Below are 22,551 nucleotides of genomic sequence, written 5' to 3' on the forward strand. Positions count from 1 at the left end.
AAATTATGACTCCAAACAAGAGGGTGTAGGATAACCAGAACAAGGTCGCCGGAAGTGGGGACGGAAACGCCGTTTCGTAGATTGCAATATCGTGAGACATAAGGGTCAATTTGAGGATGAGTTGGATCCAGGCGTTGCCTGAAAGAGGGATATGGTCTTGGAGATCCTCAAATGACATGAGCAGTTGAAAGGATGATCAAAACGCATAAGAGAGGAGGGAGGATAGGGAGAGGAATAGAGGATGGCAAAGAGGGTATTCGAGGAAAAGCAAACGGGATAGTGAGCCCAATGGAGTTTTGAGAGAACCAAGCTTCTCATTCGGAATGGTGACCAGGAAGCGCTGCTTAGCCATGTAGTACCAGACACAACAACAAGAGGGGGATACATATGCGACACACGAGGACCAAATTAGGCACGTACGAAGTCTTATGTGAGATCGTTTAGGCACCAGCAAGCAAATTCGGCAATATTAGCGGAACTCGACTGCTGGTGCACATCCACGATCTTCGACATGCTTGAGTTCAAGCTGTTGAAACCTATGATGGAATTAGCATCAGCGAAATTGATATTTTTCAGAAACAGAATATCCACGTACCGCTCACTCTTCGCATGGAAGTACACGCCACTCACAGTTCCCTCGATTTGGTTGAAGCAGATATAATAGAACCCTTCGAAGCTAGCACCGGAGATCGTCCGTACTCTATGATCGGGAACAAGGAAAGATTCCTTCCATCTCATAAATATGTGTTCACGCTGGGCGAAGTTCCGGTATGTGAAATCCGCTCGTTTGGCTTGCTTGGCCAGCGGACGCCAGGCAGGAAACCGAGACCAATGGTGCAGGTCTGTCTTTTCTGAGGCGCCCCATTCCTCATTGCGAGTCTGGAAAGTGTGTTTGGTCCCAATAATTTCTCCTTCAAAGAAGGTAGTCAAGGTAGGGTGATCTTCCGTGAGGCCTGTGGGAAACAAACATTAGTTGAGCTAATAGGCCCAATGCACGTCCCCGATGCGCACGAACCACATACCTTGGATTCTAAGATAGCCACACAGATAGGACTCAGCCATATCCACATGCTTAATCTCGACATCGACATTGTATACATGACGGTCTGATTGCTGGGTGCCGGCGAACTTGCTGCCTGAACGAAGAAACGAGGTGTGATTCGGCAGAAGCTGTGACGATGGTTAGAATGTGGAATAATAACTCCGATAATGTCGAGATCGATACTTACGCGAACATTGGAGAATTCCCAGTTGAGAAGTGAAGATCCCGGGGGCGCTACTGGTGACTGGCTGCGAAGGCAAGTTGACTCGGCCGGTGAGGTAGCCCGGACTGGGTCATCTTCCTCGACTCCGGTCAACTTTCCCTCCGCCTTCATCGGTTCAGGAGTGCTGCCATCATCAGATCGACTCAGCATGGAGGGCGCAATTGGAATATCAGGTGAGAGAACCTCGAGAGAATCGCTGGTCGATACAGCCTCGGAAGAGTCTCGCCAAGCCGATATCCTCTCGGGCTCCGGTGGACATGTCGTGCGGGCGGCGATCGCCGAGGCGATCGAGTTATTACTCGGGGTTGGCATTGCAGATCAGGGAAAGAGGTGAGGGGACATTGAATCGAAGCAAGACGCTCCGAAGCAAAATGACGAAGAAAAAGAGAGCAAGGGGGATGGATCATTCAAGATCAGCGAACTAAGTCTTTTAAGGCCTTGAGCAACGAGCAATGCGGGGACAGTCTAGAGGTGGGTCAGCTGTTTCTGCGCCTGGCGCGGCGCCACTTTCAATATCAATTATGTAATGCGCATGCCTTAGGTAAGCCAATCAAACGCCTTCCATCTTATACTTTGGTTGTTGTTTGTAAAGATCAATGGTATAACCTATCTTTTCTACATTTAGGCAATCTTGGGCAGTCTTGGGCATTTCACAAGTTGAAGGATACTCTTGTTTTTGGTATTACGCCTAAACAACTTTGATTTTCCCTTATACAAGCCCAACTTGGATGCCCAGGTGAAGCCTTAGTCCCAATATATATTTCCCGACATCAACATCTGATTTGAATGTCAAATATCAGCCTGACAGTCTCCCGGTGACCACTATTATTGAGGTGGTATGGGAGCTGAATTCAAAGTCATTAATCACACAGAGTCCAAAGAGGTCCCGAGCGTGCACCGTCAAGACCTCGGCATGCGAGCAACAAAATAACATGTACTAATCTTCTGCCAATTTTTTGAACATCTTTCTTTGACATCTTTATACTAGCCCAAGCCTACAAACATGCAGGACAGATAAACTGTCCGGAAACTACCAAAGGTAAACCAATGATGTGGAATATACATGGTCTGAGGGGTATCAATCTCATTGTTTTTGCGCTATAGTTGAGTTCGCACCCCAAGAAACCCTCAATGAACGCCTGGTGAGTACCATCAAATCAAAAACCCCAATTATTCTTCAATTTTCTTTTATGCGCTTAACACTCAGATGGGCTTGATCTGTAAAGCAGGGAATGGTCAAACAATGTTCCAAGCATGGGGAAAGACTGACAATACCTTAAAGTGAAGAGAGATCAGCGAGAAGACAAGGGCCTTCAGGTCCTGCACAAGATAGTAAAAGACCCGGAGTCCTTCGGGGTCGTCCGATTCAGTCACGTCGACTAGCGAGCCGATCTTGGCGGTCTATACACTCCATATTAGATGATGGTTCCTTCCATAAGGTACCACGGTCAATTACCTCGAAAGAAATGTGCTCATTTCCGATCCGAATCTCTAGCTCTTGGCGTCCGTCCTTGTTCTTCTGGGGCCACTTGGAGTCATCCTCCCTAGATGGAGTCAGCGCGGGTGTTCTTTCTGCCGGAGTAATGTGAGTGCATACTTGAGGATCTCGCTATCCTTGATAATGCGCTTCACTTCTTCTACCAGCGCATCGCTCACGCACACTATCACTCTATCAGCTCATGTCCGTTTTTCTCCTTTGGGTATGTATGCTCCTCACTTTCTTTGCGGATGAGGGAATCATTGCGATAGTTCGAATTGTTCGCATATCGTACGGCGGCGCTGCTACCTTCGGAAATGGTACGGAGATCAAACTCTGCGTGCAAGTTAGTGACTGAATAAAAGAAAGTGATCATGACCGGCACGTAGACTTACCTAGGAACTCATGTCCAAACCGCCCAGAGTGACCTGAGCTGTGAGGACTGTCAGCAGCCGAGGAAACCTGGGCTCGCTCATATTATCCTTACTAGTATCGGAGGTAGAAATTCTCATTCGACATCCTGGCGAATCTCAATCGTAGTCGGTGTATGAGGAGAGCAATCGACGTCAAACTGGCAGTTGAAAAGCGGCGGGTTGTGGCTTAGTCATCCACACAGACCGCGCCGGGGGGCCAGATTAAGGGACAAGTTGATGGTCCCTCCCCATTGCTCATATAACATCTAATGATTTCAGGGCTGGCGAGGGGTGTTGTTTTACACTAATTGCTTGTTCTTGATATCTGGCGCAAACTCCTATTCCTGGGAGAATTACCCCTACTGTATGTGTTGATTCCTACATGCTGATGTGTCCCCAAAACAACCCCGGAACTGACAACTTGCAGCTCTTCTTTCCCGATTCCCCCCAATCCACCACCATGGCGTCGTTTCTCGAAAATACCTACAGTTTGCTCCATGTGGACAATACTGCTGACCAGCCGACGGTGCAGGAGTTGAAGCTGCAGCTGGAGAAAGGAAATGATGAGACCAAGTTGGAAACAATGCGGACAATTGTCACCATCATGCTGAATGGAGATCCTATGCCGCAAATCCTCATGCACATCATTCGTTTCGTGATGCCGTCGAAAAGCAAGGCATTGAAGAAGTTGCTCTATTTCTTCTATGAGATCTGCCCCAAACATGATTCTACTGGCAAGCTCAAGCAAGAGATGATCCTGGTCTGGTAAGGGTGCCCCTAGCAATTGCTACATGGTCTTTTCTGTCTGACAAGTTTTTCTTTGGCAGTAACGGCATTCGCAATGATCTTCAACATCCCAACGAATACATTCGAGGCAATACCCTCCGATTCCTCTCCAAACTCCGCGAACCAGAGCTTATTGAGCCCCTCCTTTCCTCCGCACGTTCGTGTCTGCAACATCGTCACGTCTATGTTCGCAAGAATGCAGTATGGGCTGTGTCATCTATTTTCCTGCACTCCGAGTCCCTCATCCCCGACGCACCAGAGTTGCTTCAATTGTTCCTCGAATCGGAGACCGACAGCACCTGCAAGCGCAATGCATTTGCGGCGCTCATGTCCATTAGCCACCAGAAGGCGCTCGAGTATCTGCGCACCACGTTTGACACAATTCCAAACACAGATGAGTTGCTCCAGTTAGCCGAGTTGGAGTTCCTCCGGAAGGACGCAGTGCAGAACACTCAGAATAAGGTGGGTTTATAGGGTTCAAAGTAATAATGTCGGGGTCACTAACGAACAACAGTCGCGATACCTGAAACTCATGCTTGAGCTCCTCGACGCCCCCACCAGCACCGTTGTTTACGAAGCCGCAACATCTCTTACCGCCCTCACAAGCAACCCTGTTGCTGTCAAAGCCGCTGCAGGCAAGCTGATTGAGCTCGCGATCCGGGAGGCCGACAATAACGTCAAGCTCATTTGTTTGGAACGCGTGAACCAGCTTAGAATTCGCAATGAGGGTGTCTTAGACGACCTGACCATGGAGGCCCTGCGGGTTCTCAGCAGCCCTGACATTGATGTCCGGAGAAAGGCCCTCAACCTTGCCATGGAGATGGTCTCGAGCAAGAATGTCGAAGAAATCATCATGCTGCTCAAGAAAGAACTTGCCAAGACCGTCGACGAACAATATGAACAGGTAGGTTGTACAGTCACTTTGCACAACCAAGCAGTACTAACGAATCCCACAGAATAGCGAGTATCGCCAAATCTTGGTGCAGTCAATACACTCCTGCGCCATCAAGTTCTCTGAAATTGCTGCCAGCGTGGTTGATCTCCTGATGGACTTTATTGCCGACTTCAATAATAATTCCGCCGTCGATGTGATTTCGTTCGTCAAAGAGGTCGTGGAGAAATTCCCTGACTTGCGTGGGTCGATCGTTGCCCGCTTGGTTTCGACTTTGAGTGAGGTCCGAGCTGGAAAGGTCTACCGCGGAGTTCTCTGGGTTGTTGGCGAATACTCCCTGGAGGAGAAGGATATTCGGGATGCCTGGAAAACAATCAGAGCCAGCCTTGGTGAAATCCCAATTTTGGCATCCGAACAACGACTCCTGGATGAGGTTCCGGATGATAACGCCCTGCTGATGGAGCAGGCCAATGGCCAATCCAAGGCCGCACCCACTGGATCCCGGAAGGTGCTTGCAGATGGCACATACGCCACCGAAAGTGCTCTCACCAGCCAGTCCGCGGCAGCTGCTCGTCTCGAGGCTGTCAAGGCCGCACAGAAGCCTCCTCTCCGCCAGCTCATTTTGGACGGCGACTACTACCTGGCAACGGTTCTTTCTTCGACTCTGACCAAGTTGGTCATGCGCCATTCTGAGGTGTCGCAGGATACTGCCCGCACCAACGCTCTCCGTGCCGAGGCCATGCTTATCATGATTTCCATCATGCGCGTTGGTCAATCTCACTTCGTTAAGGCTCCTATTGATGAAGATTCTGTGGATCGTATCTTAACTTGTGTGCGATCTTTGGCCGAGTTCTCTGAGAAGAAGGAACTCGAAGCCTCTTTCTTGGAGGACACCCGAAAGGCGTTCCGCGCCATGGTCCAGGTCGAGGATAAGAAGAGGGCTGCCAAGGAGGCAGTGGAGAAGGCCAAGACTGCTGTGCAGATTGACGATGCTATCCCCATTCGCCAATTCACCAAGAAGAACACCGTCGAGGGCGGGGAGGAGATCGAAATGGATCTTGTCAAGGCAACCGGTGGCGATTCGACCGTGGAGGAGGCCTCATCGAAGCTGAGCCGGGTGGTGCAATTAACCGGTTTCTCCGACTCGGTCTATGCTGAAGCCTATGTCACTGTTCACCAGTTCGACATTGTTCTTGATGTCCTGTTGGTTAACCAAACATCGGAAACTCTGCAAAACCTGTGCGTGGAGTTCGCAACTCTGGGTGACCTCAAGGTCGTTGAGCGGCCATCCACCAACAACCTCGGCCCACGCGACTTCTTGAATGTCCAGGCTACGGTCAAGGTTTCGTCAACCGACACCGGCGTTATCTTTGGTAACATTGTCTATGACGGCGCCAGCTCTACCGAGACCCATGTAGTCATTCTCAACGACATCCATGCCGACATCATGGACTACATCCAGCCTGCTCACTGTACCGAGACTCAGTTCCGTACCATGTGGACTGAGTTTGAATGGGAGAACAAGGTCAACATCAATTCCAAGGCCAAAACTCTGCGTGACTTCCTCAAGCAGCTGATGGAGAGTACCAATATGGCCTGCTTGACACCTGATGCTTCGCTCAAGGGTGATTGCAGCTTCCTGAGCGCGAACCTGTATGCGCGCAGTGTGTTTGGTATGTTTTCAACCCTCCGATTTGTCCGCCCCCTTTCTACTTGATATGATAACTGACTATTTAACCAGGCGAGGATGCACTAGCAAACTTGAGCATCGAAAAAGAGGGAGACGATGGGCCGATTACAGGATTTGTGCGGATAAGAAGTCGCTCTCAGGGTCTGGCACTGAGCTTAGGCTCTCTGAAGGGTCTCAAGGCAGCGACTGCATAAGTCAATATTTTTCCAGCGGTTTGCGGTCTATATGATTTTCATCCTTTTCCCCCTCTCTTATTGTGTTTCTGTTTATTTGAGACGAATTTGTTTACTTATATGTCTCTTTATTGTGTAGATGAGATGAATGTCTCATCGGGAGTAGTGGATAGAGAACAATGTCTTTGATATTTCCAAGATAGTAAGCTCTAAACAATTAACAGCTATTTAGCTGTCTACTTATATATAAATGTCTTAGTATTTCAACATATGCATACTGTATAGGACTGAAATGTTGTCATATTTTCAATGCAGGGACCACCCGGGCCCACCGGAACTCCGCGGCATATGGGCACTTTCATTGTTCACTTTCCCCTAGATTCTATTTATCTGTAATGTCCTGAATCTCCATCCTTATCCAAAATGTCATCCCAAGACGATGCTTCACAGGAGCCGGTGCGACAAGACACGCTGACTGTCGACCAGTCTGTCTCTTTGACCATCGGCACCGACTCGCTCCTCATACTTGGTATGCACTGCTCCACACCCGGCGCGTGGGCATATGCTCACCCATGCAGATGACCGTCCGGCCAAAACAGATCGTCGCTGCTGCGGATTACTCCAGTCTAGTAAGTTGATCCTGGCCCCTCTGGCGATCGTGTTATCCCGAGCGCCACTGTTCATGGAAATGGTCTGACCAAGCTGTGCGCGCATTTTAGAACAAGAAACCAACCATTCCATCTCGTTATACAACATCCTGGGCGCCGAAGTCACCGCTTCCAATCTCGTCATCGCCTATGCACAGACTGCTGCCAAGGACGATGTTTCCGTGACGACCGTCCAATACCCAATCTCTGAAAAAGAAAAGAGAGTCGTCGAAACATGGGTATGCCAACTACTTGATGTGGCGTATGGCAAGGCACTGCGCGGTAAACGACTGAAGGTATTGGTCAACCCTTTTGGTGGGAAGGGAACAGCTGCGAGTTTGTACCAGCGACATGCGGCGCCGGTCTTTGCCGCGGCCAAGTGCCAGGTGGATGTACAAAACACCGAATACAGGGGTCATGCAATTGAAATTGCAGAAAATCTCGATCTCGACGCCTACGATGCGGTCGTTTGCTGCTCTGGCGATGGCTTGCCCTACGAGGTGTTTAATGGATTGGGCAAGCGACCAGATGCTCGAAAAGCGCTAGCGCAAACCGCCGTTGCGCTGCTTCCATGTGGCTCTGGAAATGGGCTGACATGGAATGCTTTCGGAACTGGTAGCGTCTCTATTGCGGCGCTGGCAATTGTCAAGGGGCTGAGAACTCCGCTGGACCTAGTCTCGATCTCCCAGAAAGATTCGCGCACGCTCTCTTTCCTTTCGCAATCTTTTGGCATCGTCGCCGAGTGTGATTTGGGTACTGAGAACATCCGCTGGATGGGCGCTCAGCGATTCACATACGGTTTCCTGGTCCGTTTGATGCGGCAGACTATCTGGCCTTGTGATATAGCCATCAAGGTGGAAATTGGCGACAAGGAGAGAATCAAGGAACACTACGCTGCGTGGTGTGCACGTCCACAGGACTTGGAAGCTGACAGCAAACGTCTCGAAATCGCGGCAGAGTCCCCAGGCCTACCAGAGCTCAAGTACGGCACAGTGACGGACGAGCTGCCCGAGGGGTGGGAAGTAATTTCGGGAGAGACTATGGGCAATTTCTACGCGGGAAATATGGCTATCATGTCGAAAGACACAAATATGTTCCCTGCGACATTGCCGGACGACGGCCTGATGGATGTGGTCACTATCGACGGAACAGTCAGTCGTGGTACAGCGCTTAATATGATGACCGAAATCTCCAGTGGTCGCTTTTTCGACATGCCAGACCTTAATCTCCGCAAAGCGTCTGCATTCCGTCTAGTTCCCCACCAGAACGAAGGCTACATCAGTATTGACGGTGAACGGGTGCCCTTCGAGGCATTCCAGGCCGAGATCCACCAAGGGCTAGGCACGATACTCACCAAGTCGGGCCGTTTCTATGAGGCGGAAGGTCCTCGCTAAATTGTGCCTTCAATCAGCCTCCCGGGCAAAAGTCGCCATTGGCTACCGTCCGTCCTATCATTGTTGAAAGTCCGCTTTCTATATACCCACTGCTTGCCGGGTCTTTGCATCCACTCATGATACCCTAGCACAGAAGAGCTGTGTTGTCGATAAGTCAAATTAGACATTTGGTACTCTGTGATCAGCCTGTACAGTAAACCCAAAATGAAACAGGAGACATGTGAATACATTTCGTAGTCCTTTACACTTGTAGGTCTAGCACCAGCTTCTTTATAGAATCTGTGATGGACTGATGGATATAATCGCTAGCACGCTGTGCAATGAATTCAATCTGTTTATACAAATCCCTTTCACATACTCTAACTAGAATATTTAGTCGAAGCCACCCCATTCCTCCTCACTGTCATCTTCATCCTCCGCCTTTCTCGTCCGAACGCCCCACTCGAACAACCGCTCATCCTCCAAGGCCTCAGCCGCCCTCGTCCGAACAGGCTTGTAGGCACTTTCGGCGCGCAGCTTCTCCAACGGCCTCAAAATAAGCTCCATTGGCACATCGCCCTTGATCTTCCGCTTCGGGGTCTCCTCTTCGTCATCACCAGCAACCTCCTCAAACTCAAGAACCTTCTCCAACTCATCAATCCAGATGTCAATAAGATGGTAGCGCAGCCCGTCAGGACCATGCGGCATAGGCACGTAATTTGGGTCTCCCTCATCCTTGTCCTGATCCTCATCATAGTTCAACGGACACAAAGGACCCTCCTCGATAATGGAGATATAAGCCGCAAGATCGGGGAATTTAGCCTCGGCGTCTTCGGCACTATCCTTCTCCTCATTTTCAGCAGCGGTCTCGACCTCAACCTGCTTCTTCTGCTTCTTGCCGCGACCCTTGGCTGCGTCTTCGCGCTTGCGCTTTTTCCCGTCGTCGTTCTTTGTTGAGCTCTTGTTCTTCACGAGAACTTCGAATGCCACGCCCACGTAGAAACGGATCAGCATCAGGTACTTGTCAAGACGGATGCGGTCTAGTGAGTGGTAGTCCCGGCCGATGGTGATCCAGAAGGCGCGGAGGAAGCGGTGGAGAGTTGCTTGGGGGAGGGAGGGGACGAGAGAGTAGGAAAGTGCGCGGGCGAGGGCTTGTTGTGTGAGGGGTCGGTCGGAGTGGTAGAAGCCTAGATGAAGGTTAGTTTTCGTTCGGTTTGTCTTGGGCGAATATAGCGGTGGTGCATACAGTAGAACAGGCCCTTCCAGAGTTTGAGGAGATCCACGAGGGTCAGATCGGTGCGAGACTGCACGAATTTGGTTAAAGACTCGAGAGCCTTGTCGCGGACTTTCCGGTCTAAAGAGATCAATTAGCGTTATAGTTTTTCAATGGAAAAAATAATGTTCATACCGCTCGAGCCGAGCTCTCTCACGAAGGGAGTTTTTTGGCCGTCCATTGGTACGGTTTTATCTCAAGGATTGACGAGACTAGCGATTGAGAAGATTGGATATCAGGGTGGAGGTGGTCGTTGATCTCAGTGGTGGTATACAGAGACTACCCTGGAGAGGTATGTAATTGGGTTGAATTCAATCAAAAGTTCGAGACTATCGAACTGTCTTGATTCAAAATCCAGATCGAAGATTGCGATAAATTATTTTTTTTCCTTTGCGATAGAGTTGTTTGCATTGTTTGTCTGGAAGCTCCAGATTGGTGATTAGGTAAGATGTTGTAGCCTGATATATAAGGCGCATAGTCCGCTGAAAGAGGGGAAGTATGAAAAGTGTTGGAGTATCATCATGCCTTGATTATAGATATGTTACATATTTAACCAGCAGTCAAATAGTCCGTTAATCTGTAAGTCCTTTTCTGGTGACGCTTGAGCATATCCAAGTGTCGATTAAGGGTTAGTGGTCTATACATCTGCTTTATGCGGCCCTTCATATATTCTAAGGTGGAGAGATATGGGTGACTACTTACCAAGATCGGAGAGTTATGCCTATAGTCTCCCCAAAACTGCTTCAAGGATAATCGCACAGTAAGCAGTGCCCAATAAACGCCTGGTGAATGTCAGTCCGAATAACAGGATCCCGATGATCAACTGTCCTAGTAAACAGGAGGCTGAAAATGGCATCAAGAGTAGCCATTTTCGGCGTCCAATTTACCGCCAATGAGCGTTGTGTGTATAAATAATGGCCCTATAATATGTATGGGCGCAATAAAAAAGCTAGATAATGCATCGCATCTCGCTATCATCCCTCATCCATGTATGATATGTCCAGCCAGAATGCAGTAAGGGTATGGAGGAAAAAAAACCAAAAACGCCAATTTAACCATGATCATGAAAATGCTCTTCCGAATTTGGGTGGAAAGCCTGTATCAAATAAAACTGTCATCGCCATGTTTTATTTGGCGGTTTAGCTTCCCATTCATCGATGAGCCTTGATACTTCCTTGAAAGAAACTGGCTTCATAAGGAAAAGGTCCACCCCCGAGTCCAAGGCTCTGCGCTCATCGAGTGAACTGCTGAGTCCTGTCAAAGCGATGATTGTTGCTGGAATACAGCCATCTCTTTCTTTCTCAATTGCGCGAATGGCGCGCGTCGCCTCAAATCCGTCCATGACTGGCATAGACATGTCCATAAAAACGATATCGTATCCTTGCGGCATCATTTCAAATGCATCGACGGCTGCTCTGCCATTCTCGGCTCTACCTAGGACGACCACTTTTCGTTTTTCCATGAAAGTCATCATGAGGTGAAGGTTGATGTTGTTGTCATCTACCACCAAGACCCGGGGTCTGCCTTCGCTCCCAGATGAGGTGCTAATTTGACCTAAGTCACGAGAGGAGGGTCGAGCAGATGAAGAAGACGTAGGATTGGTGGAATCAGTACTCCCGGATAATGTCCGAGCAGAGCTGTCGGTACGCGATGTCAACGCAGAATCACTACGTTCCGTGCGGTTGATAGTCTCATTGCTGGACTCCGGGGTGAGAATTTGTGGTTCAGGAGCTGGTGATCGTAGATTTCCTGGTGATGAGGGGTTCGGATCCTCGACTGGTAAAGGCGAGACTGTAAGAGCGGGTCGTTCTGAAAGTACTAGGCCTTCCTGGAGATTCTGCGGATTCGACGTAGGTTGTGTCGGCTTTGCATACAGACAGCTCAAAATAGCGCGGGAAAGTTTTCGTGGACCACAAGGTCGATGGAGAATTGTCAAAGAATCAGCAAGGTGCGACCATTGTGCCCTAGCATCACCATGGTTGCTTGTCTGGCTACAAATGATGAGCAAGCTTGGCAATGCTGCTGGGAAATTTTGCATTTCTTTTGCAGACAAATCCCTTTCATTCACAAACATAATATCAACAGGCTCATTGGCTGACACAGGAACAAGCTTCAGACCATACCAATCCGTGATATATCGGGCTATGGAAGCCCAGAACGGGTGCTCGCTAATATCAGACGGATCGATTCCCCAGATAGCAGCACGTTTTCCACTACAGTCAACACGTCGGAGTTGAGAAGATGGTGCAAGTCTATTGTGGTCTGAATCTTCCATACGAGACGTTGATTGTGGGCTTTCATCTCCCACTAGACGTTCGAGAGGAAGCGACACCTTGACAATAGTGCCTTCGCCCTGTCGGCTTCGAACATTAATTTTCCCGTTGAGAGTTTTCACAATACCGCGAACAATTGACAGACCGAGACCAGTGCCTACTGATAGCGGATCTTCTTGTGAGAACGGAGTGAACAGGTGCTTCCGAAGATATTCCTTCGAGATACCCTTACCCGTGTCTGAGATGGTCAATGTCACCATGTCTTCCAGACCTTGACGTCGAGAGCGACCCTTGGAGCGCTCAGTGGCCTCCATACAGATGGATATCCGACCCTTTTTGGTATATTTTAGTGCATTGCCAAGAATATTCATAATTAGGCGTCTCAGCGACCCTGGCTGGACTTTGTACATCCAGTCATTATCAGGGATGTCAACAATGACTTCCACTTGTGGGACAGAATCGACTTGGCTGCCACCGTTTGCTGAGTTGGAAGAAGAGGTTGAATAGGAATCCGTGTGGTGATTGGTGGATATGGCCGATCTCTGCATATGGGAATGTCCCAAGCACACGCTGTCTATAACATCCTCTGTCAAGAGAGCCACGTCTGTCAAGACCAGTGTATCCAGGCGCGTCACAGTGTCCTCGGAGATTTTGGGTTTCCACGGATCTTTTCCATGCTTCAAGGCTTTCTTGTGTCTTTCCAATGACATGATTTTGCTGAAATCCAAAACTTGGTTCATTGTATCCAAGAGAGTTCGGCCACAAGCATTTATCGTATCGAGAAGGGTCTCCTGGAATTGGTCCAAGCTAGTACTTCCAAAAAACTCGGCCGCAGCCAAGACACCGTGCAACGGGCTGCGTAGTTCGTGGGAGATGCTGCTTATGAAATCCCCCTTTTGGCGGTCTGCAATAACTGATTCAACACGGCTATATTCAGTCATAATAGAGGACCCGAAGGCAAATACTGAACTCAGATCAACAGCAGGACTGAAAACCCGTGTTGGCTGGGGAGTCCAACAGAAACAGCCAGCGAACCACTGGGAATCTGTGGCATTCCAAAGTGGGACAAACATGACTTCAGATGCATCAGGGAAGAACTTATTCAGTTTGCTGGTCTCTGAAGCCTTGGACTTCTTCCTTTGTTTCCGAGACTCGTCGATTAATTGGTCCTCCGAAGTTGAGAATGTTCCATCGTGGTGAAATGACCAGAGTTTCCCTTTGGGATATCGATGGGTCAACTGCTTCAGGAAGATATTGTCAAGATTGACAGCTGGATCTGACAATGTCGAGCTTGCCTGGTATGAAAATGGATCACCTCTGGTTGACAACGCAAGAATAGGGGCAGGATTTGTAGATTGAGTGGAGTCACAATGACCGGCTGCGACATATTCGGAGGAGTTGTCACTTGCCTCCATGAACATGACACCACCAGCACCGTCCAAGTCCAGACTTTGTCGTAAAAGGTTCGCAGCACGTTGGAAAAGCCAGCGGTTGCTACTCGAGGAGTCCTCCGAGTTACTCTCGCCATATCGCGAGCTTTGCAATGATGGTGTTGGACTAGGGGGAACAGGCACGTCATTCTGGTTGGAAATTGGGCTCAAGGGTCGTGGGTTGCCGTTTTGAGAACCATTTCCTGGCGCAGAACGTGGCGAGGGAAATTCTAGTTCATTGGTTTGGGAGCCTGTTGATCGGCTGGCTCTCAAGTGAGGTGATCCCCGCGGTGACAAACTCTGTGCTGAGTGTGCTGAATGTGCCGAGCTGTTCGACCGAGATGACATGCGAGCGTTGCTGGGAAAACTAGAGTTGCCGTCGACGAAAAGATGGAGACCACGCGATAGCCGCGAGGCGCGTCGCCCTTCTGCAGCTTGGCGACTAACCATTAGATAGTCCATTACCAGCTCTGCCACTCTCCCTAATGTATCCTTCTCGGTGTCAGATAGCCCCTGGCGGGGTTCAGGATCCAATACAAAAAGACATCCTAAATTGATACCGCTCTCACTGGTTAGAGGCGTTGCGGCATAAAAACGAGAGTGTGGCTCTTGTGCGACAAAAGGCAAGTCTCTGAATCGTTCTTCCTGTTGAAGATCGTTGACAACCATAAATGAATATAATCCATCTTCGTTGTCTGGGTCAATTGCAACTGTTTCCTGTTCGAAGGAATAAGCGTCAATATGTAAAAAGTGGCAATATTCGAAGTATCGGCTTACCTGGCATATATTCCAAGTATCTGATAATGTCGTCGTTCCAGCGAAGAGTCTATCTCCTTCTCCGACGGATGACTTTGAGCTTTTAAGATTGGAGTTCCTTGTGGCTTCAGCCAATATAAACTGAGAGTCGGTGTTCAATACACTTTGGCAAAGTCAGATCATGGTCCACGCTAGAGCAGGAGAGTGATTTACGTAATAAAAGCACGCTGTGCGTTCAGACGTAGAGCGGCCAGTTGTGCAAAAGAAGTCAAAGTTGTGTTTGGACTTGACGGAGAGCTTCTTTCAACGAAACTCGTTTCTGAGTCAGAGGCATCCAGTAGAAAAGGGGTCGTCACTCTTGAAAAATCTGCTATCGAGCCCACATGTTCATCAAATTGGAGAAGTGTAGCATTCAGCGCCGCTGGATTTTCGGGCTGGAAATACCGATATACCTCGCGCGTCTGACGGTCTGCTTCGTAGTCCATAGTCTAGTTATAGGTATTGTCTATAAACCACCACGCCAAAGAGAATGTGGGGTATTAACACGCGGGATGAGAGAGCTACCAGATGCGAAAGAAGTTTGGGGTTGTGATAGGGTTCTCCACGTACGTCACGGCACGTGACGATCTACATATGACGATCGCGGGTGGTTCATTGGCAGAAAAAGCTCGCTAAAACAAGCGGGAACTTGGGATAGGCAGATCTACCTTGGAAATGCTTGTGTTTCAGATGAAAATGGCTGCTTTGATCGGTGTGGTTCCGTAATGGGGTTTCGGGAACTGAGTAAGTATCTCGGGTATATTGGTAGAGAACCATTGTTACCCACCTAGGTAGCTAGGTTAGGTTTACATAAGAGGATGACACAGCTGGGGCCTTGGAAGAATGAAGACGTTGCATGGTCATAGCTAGATGAAGTAATTAGAGGCACGGAATTTGACAAGGGTAATGATACGTGTTGAGAGCCAGTTTGCTTTCATCAAGTATGTATACCCCCACGCGAGAGATCATGGCAAAATGAAGAGGAGATTTGAGCAAAAAGTAAAATAAAGACTCGGGGTATTATGCAAAAAGAGATCAGATGACAGCAACGCCAGAACGCTTGAGGCCCAAATGGAGAGATAGAGAGAGAGAGAGAGAGAGAGAGAGAGAGAAAATAGTGATACTGACGGGGCTATTGGCGATGCTCAAAAAGCCCCGTAGCAAGTCCTCCTAGGATTGGTGTCCAAGGCCTAGATCATCAACGGGGGAAACGACCAAAGCATTGACAACATGCCCAGTCTTCCACCCCTGATCAACGAGCGATGCACGCTCATTCAGCAAGTGACCCAGGTAAGCGATTCGAACACGTCTATCATCCTCAAGCTAAACAACAAATTAGCAGTAATCCACAAAACGAAGCGAACAGATCAATAACAAAAACCAACCTTAGCTTCTTGATGCACCTTCCTCGCCAAAAGTCCCACAGTCTGATCCTTACCAATAGAAAGCACAATATCAGGACCTCCACGATCACTCAAACGAGCAAATACACGGATCAAATCCCGCTCACTCGTCTTCCCCTTCTCATCACGGCGACGTTCAAGATCCTGAGAAATCAACTCGTCCCCGGAAGCATCATCCGTAGCGAGCTTACCATCCGACAACGTCCCAGTATCCGGCTCCTCCTCGTATCCAGCAGGACCACCATCTTCACTAGCCGTCCGTGAAGACGAAAGAACTATGTTCTCCGGATCACTAACAACACATTGCGGAACTCTGTAAAGCACACCCTGCTCATCATAGCAACCTTCACAAAGATCTCCGGTGGGAATAGTAATTCCCGCGGCATCAATAATACTCTGTGCAGTAACCAAGTCACCGCCTCGAATCAGTGATATCACCGTCGAAAGAGCAGCCCAGATCTCCGGCCTGCCGGTAACGCGCGTCTCGAAGAACTCGGTGCGCTCACGGTCCAGCTGCGCGCGCGTCCATGTTCGTCGCTTGCTGCGCCATACATGGTTACGCACTGGCTGGTTGTAGTGCACGTTTAGGGGGAGGTTTTGGGGGGCGCCGACTTCGTTGCCGCGGCTGTGTGGAGCGGTCGCTGGTATCCCTCGTAGCTGTTGTATGTGAGATGTGTTCTTGGGGTTGATTGTCGATATTACGCGACAGCACAGATGCGCAGCAGCCCTGTATTGAAGAGGGATTGTTAGTTGTGATTTATGGTGCCATTGCGGGTTTTGGTAGTATGGAGATGAGAGCCGGGGCTTTAAGTCGTGTGACAGCGCCAAGCAATGTGACCAGTCTTAATGATGATGATATATGTATAGGATCTTGCGAGTTGAGGTCTGGTTCTTACCATGCTAGCAATCAAGGAGCTCCATATGAGGAGGGGAAATAGTTTGAGAGGGGCCCCCGGGGGTTGCGTGGAGTAGTGGCGATCTCAACTAAAGTGACTAGATCATTAAGGCTGAGCACAGACCTAATAAGAGAGAGGAGGCAATAAAAGGAGGCAGCCAAAGGAAATGAAAATGAAAATGAAAATGAAACAGAAATAGAAACAGAAACAACAAACAGAAACAGAAACATACAGAAACAAGGGTAACATTCCACAATTTCTCTCATTCGATCTATTGCCATTTGGGACGACTCCAACAGTCACACAATGATCTACAGAGCATAATTGCTTGATTCGTACAGAGTACACAACTATAACAAAAAAAAAAATTACATGAATTTTCATTGGATTATACAAATGGGCTTCTAGTCATCTTCATCGTCACTTCCAAAGATAGCTTTGAAAACAGCATCACCGGGCCGTTCTGCCTCCAGGGCATCATTGCGCTCAGGTTCAACAACTACCGGTGGCGCCGCGTTAGCAGACTGACCACTTGCAGATGGATCAAGACCATCAGCTGTAGGTAGGTAGCCTAACGAGTCTATGAGAAGTTGGTTCATGATATCCTGCGACACCAATTGCTTTGGGCCAGTGTCAGCTTGGAATCCAGCGGACTGGAAACGCGTGCTGGGCCCGGAACTAGTAGCTCCAGGTCGTTCGCCGGGGTCGAGTTGCACATTCTCTGGGGGTTTGACGTTGAATCGCTTGCATAGAAGACGAGTTGGGTAAAAGGGTATTGTGCTTCGGGTCATTGGGCCGAACATGCCAATTTTGGCAGCTGCTACTGCAGGATCGTCTGGCTTTTCGGTGGGTCTGCTGAGTCCAGATTCTGCTGAATCAGGGGCATCCGAGACAATCTTAGGCGCAGCGGATGAGGAGGTAAATCGGGATGCCATAACTCCGGACATGGGTTTGAAGACCTCTGCAGCTCGGCCAAATTCTTGCATCTCTATGACCCATTCATCGGTGCTGGACCCTTCCACTCGTTCTGGGAGGGTAGATCGAGTCCCAGCACTTACTTCGAGGAATATTTGGTAACGCGCACGCTTTTTCTCATCTTCTTGGTAAGGCATCCACCCACTTACGGCCCGAGCTAGAGCTTGGGCGGCAATCTGTTTGTCGAGCTTTGGGACAAGGTCCCAAAGATCCTTGCGTTTTTGTGATTCAGGGAGTTGGTATCCTTCGGGTGCCTTTTCTCCTAAAGCCGGAGGTAAATTGGCGTTGCCCGTAAGTTTAGCAATCTTCGCTCGTCCCTCGGGGGTCATATAATCAAAGATAGATTTCCCAGGTAGTTGAGCTTCGCCCAGAAGTGCTGCTCTAGCCGTGGGATTAAGCAACGAGGCTTTTGCGGCATCAGCTGTAGAGATATAATTCGATTTCTCCCGTTTTTCTGACGAGACTTCTTTGGCCGATTTCCAGTCCTCGGGTATCACAGGAGGATCGTATTTCTTGTCTGAAATCGACAGTCCTGTGATCCCATCGGCAAGAATGAATCCATCTAGTGGTAGGCGCCCATCGCGGCACTTTCTGAAGCCTCCAGTGCCGCGTGATGCGGCCACCTTCTTCGATATGAACACGGGCTTTAGATTCAGGAGTGGGTTGGCCGATGCGATTGTTGGTTCTGGCTTGGCCTTTTTCTTTTTCTTCTTATCCCCTCCAATGGTCTTGTTATATGAGATTTGTGGACCTAGGGAATAAGGATCCTCGTCGTCCGATCCAGTGTCATTGAGAGGGCCAACCCCGAGTCCTCCCCGCCGTGAATCATTCGGCTTTGGGGGCTGAGATTTCCCTTCAATGGCCAATCGCCCCCCAAAGAACGAATCTGATTCCTCGCCATTTGGGATGGGCTGCAAAGCATTGTGGGACTCTAGGCGCGATTCGCCTTCAAACCCAAGACCTTTGCGGTCGGTCTTGCGAATGAAGGCAACCATGGGTGGGTTTTCAGGCGCAAAAAGGTATGTTTCCTCCGCATCACCACCTGGAGAGGTTTCATCCAGGTTAGCTTTGCGTCGCACCTTAGGCCCGATCCCTTGACCTTCGCGCCAACCCATCTTTTTCAAGAGCTTGACTCCCATGGTTTCTCCGCCGGTTTTTAATATATCCATGAGTCCTGCTCTGCGTGTCGCATCTAGCTCAGTCGAGCCGAAACCGGCGAATTCATCGGCGGTCTGGAGTTGTCTGGCTTCTTCCTGTTCTCGCAAGTCATCCGCGTCCATGAAATCCTCGGGTCGTTTTTGTTCGGCCTTCTGGGCACGGTTCTGGCGCGATGAGACAAAGGTCGCGGGAGTCCATCCTTCTTTCGAGCCGACGGAGTTGAAGTACCTAGAAGACGTCAGCTGTTGTCCGTCTAAGGGTCATTGGTCTAGAGGCTACTCACCCCGCGCTGAATCCACCGGTAAAGGCGCCATGAAGACGTTTGCTTCCATGTTCATCCCTCAGTTCTTGTTTCCATATTGGCACAAAAGAGCCATCATCGCGAACCCCCTCTTCAAGTGGTGGTAACGGGGTTCCATAGAAGGCGTATGGGGATTGCTCTGCTTGAAGTTCGGCCTCGAGTGCGGCGCGAGTACGTTTTAGGGCCATGATTTTCGGATGGGACAGTCACCCATGAGGATTATTGATCACGTCATCTGCATGAGAGAAATTGTGTGCGCTGAAAGAAGTTGTAATAAAGATCTGTGAGGGTCGCATTTGACAGCTCTTAGTTAGCTGTAAATTAATGCCTGAGGCCATCAAAGGTTTGGATTACATAACATCTGAGTCAGCGGAAATCTTACCCGTCCATGTCTCACTGACCCGTGAAGAAAATAACCCTAATGTTGTTAGTCTAATATTTTATAGATCACTGAAATTCTTTCTCTAAATTTCACCGTAAAATAGTGATACCAAAGGAAATAGTTTGGTAATTTATTAATCTCTTGTAAAAACTTGGCAGACCCGGCCGTATCCGAATCAAAAAGACTTCACGGGCATCCACGCCGAGTGCTCCTGATTGGGCAACTCGCCCACGTTCCTTTGATCTTTGATCTCCAACCCCTTTTGGGTGATCTACATGCTCTATATGTATGCTTTATAAATGTCAATAACAGGGTATACATTCGTCTGATAGGTCCTTTACAGTTCTAAAATATTACCTGTATTTTTTTAAAATGAAAGATAAGCCAAGAACTTTATTCTTCGTACGGTGTTTGTTGTGTAAACCCTTGGCGTTGGAACAGCCTTCTGGACATTGGGCTAAGGGCATTATGGCGGCTTTTTTCTTTATTTTTTTTTCCCTCTTCTCAACTCTTGACATGTTTATTACAATCATGTCCTTTTCCACGTCCTTCTCATAGCCTTTGTGCTTTGGCCTTTCAACCCCTGCAAGATCGTTCAAATTTAGTGTGCGGCCGGACCTAGCTCTCGGCCCTGGGAACCGTTTTCAATGCTCGGCCCATTCCCTCGGAATCGCAGGCTATTATACCTGGTACTGGTCTGCGCAGTAACTTCGATATGCTTCATCAACCTCCTATTCCTCACCCATGCTGTCGACAACTCCGTGATCCGCCTCCCTAATCTGAATCTCTTCACCGCAACAACGAACCCCGTTATCGGAGAGTATGCGCGTGATGAACACCCTATCGGCGACCTAATGAGGGAATCGAACCGACAATGGCTAGCATACGATAATGGTCGCTCGACGAGTTTCCGCCAAACAGTCGCCAAATACCGTGAAACATATGGACGACACCCACCTCCCGGTTTTAAGGAATGGTACATGTTCGCACGCAAAAAGAAGGCACATAATGTGGACGATTTCCAACAGATTACAGGCGATCTGCGGCCTTTCTGGGCGGTTCCTCCGGCGGAAATTCGACAGATGGCAGCCGAGCTACAATCCAGCGACGGTATTGCAGGTGTGCAAATTCGCAATAAGAAGGTTGTTTATTCCCCCGTTGAGGGGTGGAGAATCGAAACACTGAGGAAGTCGATTAATCGCATTGTTCGATACCTTCCGGACATGGATATTGCGCTTAATATTATGGATCAGCCGCGAGTCATGGTTTCATTTGAGGATACTCAGGAATACCTCCGCACCGAAGCTCTCACCAGAAGCTTACCCAGCAATGCGCAAGATAGATTCACGCCAGGCATGGACTATCTGTATAAGAAAGGTTTCAACGTCGAGGAACGTGTTGACCCATCCTGGTTCTCGATCGCTGGAAAGCTATACATGGACTTCGCTAAAGAGTCCTGTGACCCTCACTCTCCCGCTCGGAATGAAAATCTCACTGTAGAGGACGCCAATAAGCTATACAAATCCCCCTTGGGTGGGTTTGTCACTAACTTTACTGCTTCTTCTGATCTTTGCACTGTCGGTCCCGTTCTTGGGGAGAACCACGGGTTTCTGTTCTCGGCATCCAGCAACCTCATCACAAGAAAACTGATCCCAGTCTTCAGCGAATGCAAGGTCAGCGTCAACAATGACATCCTTTTTCCTGCAAATATGTATTTCCTAAACGACAAGCGGTACGTGTACAATTCGCGACATGACTACGAGTGGAAAGAGAAAGCGGACACTCTCCTCTGGCGTGGGGTCACCTCCGGGGGTGTGCAGCTTGCGGATAACTGGCAGCACATGCACCGCCAACGCTTTGTGCACATTACCAACAACACTGAGATGATATCGGAGACGGTCTCAATCCTCTCCGAGACCAGCCTGGGGCATTATCGTAGCTACCCCAGTTTCTACCCAAATAAATTTTCATTGGACCACTTTGATGTCGGCTTCATTGAGGCTTGGGGCTGCATTCCAAACTGCTCCTTCTACGATAATGTTTGGACCTACAAAAAGCCAAAGGACTTCAGCGAGCAGTTCAAGGCAAAATACCTCGTCGACATCGACGGCCACAGTTTCTCCGGCCGATGGCGCGCGTTTCAGCTCAGCAAATCCCTGGGGATCAAGGCAACTATTTTCCGAGAATGGCATGACTCCCGGCTCTTCCCCTGGCGTCACTTCGTCCCCATGGACAATCGTTACGATGACCTGTACGGATTAATGACCTACTTCCTCGGTTTGGATCCACAAGCAACCCCTGTGGATGCGTTCTCAATTAGCGAACCATACATCCAGAACCATGATTTTGAGGCCGAGGTGATCGCATCTCAGAGTCGGGAATGGGCGCAGAATGCGCTGCGCAACGAAGATCTTGACATCTATCTCTATCTTCTTCTCCTCGAGTACGGACGCATCATTGATGACAATCGTGATAGCATTGGGTACAGTGGTGACGGAAGCGAGCTGGATCACTTTGACGATCAGTATCCTTTTTCTCCGGCGATACGAGATATCGTCAACCCTCCTCCTCCGTTCACTGATGAACAATGATTTTTCTATATATACTATTTCTGTTGCATATTGTTGCCTTTCTTCACTGGGGGTGGCAGATTTTACATTTCGAAGTACCTACCATCTATCCATGTTTTAATGACCAACTCATTGTTATCTCGTCGGCATCGTCTCGGTAAATCTGTTTGTTAATTGATGTGCGAATATCCTGTATTGATTACAATGGGAATTGATGAATAATTGAGATGTATCCCACATATATATCTTCGGGTATAGTAGTTCCGAATAAATGGAGCGACGAAAATACTATAAGCCCCTAAATAATATATTGCATATGAAGGATACAGCCAATTTGCATTCAATATGACAGTTAAGAAGCATTCCACCATAGCATTGT

The 22,551-nt window shown here is 48.9% G+C and overlaps 9 protein-coding genes across 9 annotated transcripts; 3 read left to right on the forward strand and 6 right to left on the reverse strand.

Moving 5' to 3' along the window:
• Positions 1-469: 469 nt before the first annotated feature.
• Positions 470-1,577, reverse strand: N7517_009951 (GID4/VID24 family protein; the record flags this gene model as incomplete). The annotated part of the gene is made up of 4 exons (XM_056727674.1): positions 470-536; positions 596-953; positions 1,023-1,170; positions 1,230-1,577. The coding sequence occupies 4 exons, from the start codon at positions 1,575-1,577 to the stop codon at positions 470-472; spliced, it is 921 nt and encodes a 306-aa protein (XP_056576246.1).
• Positions 1,578-2,468: 891 nt separating this feature from the next.
• On the reverse strand, positions 2,469-3,261 carry N7517_009952 (mago nashi family protein; the record flags this gene model as incomplete). The annotated part of the gene is made up of 7 exons (XM_056727675.1): positions 2,469-2,483; positions 2,541-2,666; positions 2,722-2,809; positions 2,863-2,926; positions 2,983-3,078; positions 3,138-3,175; positions 3,230-3,261. The coding sequence occupies 7 exons, from the start codon at positions 3,259-3,261 to the stop codon at positions 2,469-2,471; spliced, it is 459 nt and encodes a 152-aa protein (XP_056576247.1).
• Positions 3,262-3,615: 354 nt separating this feature from the next.
• Positions 3,616-6,717, forward strand: N7517_009953 (coatomer subunit beta; the record flags this gene model as incomplete). Its single annotated transcript, XM_056727676.1, has 5 exons — positions 3,616-3,920; positions 3,983-4,403; positions 4,456-4,845; positions 4,898-6,506; positions 6,575-6,717. 5 exons carry the CDS (start codon positions 3,616-3,618, stop codon positions 6,715-6,717), a joined length of 2,868 nt encoding a protein of 955 aa, XP_056576248.1.
• Positions 6,718-7,119: 402 nt separating this feature from the next.
• Positions 7,120-8,737, forward strand: N7517_009954 (uncharacterized protein; the record flags this gene model as incomplete). Its single annotated transcript, XM_056727677.1, has 3 exons — positions 7,120-7,225; positions 7,275-7,325; positions 7,416-8,737. 3 exons carry the CDS (start codon positions 7,120-7,122, stop codon positions 8,735-8,737), a joined length of 1,479 nt encoding a protein of 492 aa, XP_056576249.1.
• Positions 8,738-9,109: 372 nt separating this feature from the next.
• Positions 9,110-10,170, reverse strand: N7517_009955 (ribosomal RNA processing 1 family protein; the record flags this gene model as incomplete). The annotated part of the gene is made up of 3 exons (XM_056727678.1): positions 9,110-9,903; positions 9,963-10,070; positions 10,125-10,170. 3 exons carry the CDS (start codon positions 10,168-10,170, stop codon positions 9,110-9,112), a joined length of 948 nt encoding a protein of 315 aa, XP_056576250.1.
• A 933-nt stretch (positions 10,171-11,103) lies between these two features.
• On the reverse strand, positions 11,104-14,933 carry N7517_009956 (hybrid sensor histidine kinase/response regulator; the record flags this gene model as incomplete). Its single annotated transcript, XM_056727679.1, has 3 exons — positions 11,104-14,409; positions 14,470-14,611; positions 14,662-14,933. The coding sequence occupies 3 exons, from the start codon at positions 14,931-14,933 to the stop codon at positions 11,104-11,106; spliced, it is 3,720 nt and encodes a 1,239-aa protein (XP_056576251.1).
• Positions 14,934-15,657: 724 nt separating this feature from the next.
• On the reverse strand, positions 15,658-16,789 carry N7517_009957 (uncharacterized protein; the record flags this gene model as incomplete). The annotated part of the gene is made up of 3 exons (XM_056727680.1): positions 15,658-15,810; positions 15,873-16,547; positions 16,787-16,789. The coding sequence occupies 3 exons, from the start codon at positions 16,787-16,789 to the stop codon at positions 15,658-15,660; spliced, it is 831 nt and encodes a 276-aa protein (XP_056576252.1).
• A 401-nt stretch (positions 16,790-17,190) lies between these two features.
• Positions 17,191-19,408, reverse strand: N7517_009958 (uncharacterized protein; the record flags this gene model as incomplete). Its single annotated transcript, XM_056727681.1, has 2 exons — positions 17,191-19,147; positions 19,203-19,408. 2 exons carry the CDS (start codon positions 19,406-19,408, stop codon positions 17,191-17,193), a joined length of 2,163 nt encoding a protein of 720 aa, XP_056576253.1.
• An 841-nt stretch (positions 19,409-20,249) lies between these two features.
• Positions 20,250-22,193, forward strand: N7517_009959 (Lipopolysaccharide-modifying protein; the record flags this gene model as incomplete). Its single annotated transcript, XM_056727682.1, has 1 exon — positions 20,250-22,193. One exon carries the CDS (start codon positions 20,250-20,252, stop codon positions 22,191-22,193), a length of 1,944 nt encoding a protein of 647 aa, XP_056576254.1.
• Positions 22,194-22,551: the final 358 nt, after the last annotated feature.

The sequence above is a fragment of the Penicillium concentricum genome (assembly GCF_028827145.1).
Source record: "Penicillium concentricum strain IBT 3081 chromosome Unknown utg000004l_segment0_segment0, whole genome shotgun sequence".
Lineage (NCBI taxonomy): Eukaryota > Fungi > Ascomycota > Eurotiomycetes > Eurotiales > Aspergillaceae > Penicillium > Penicillium concentricum.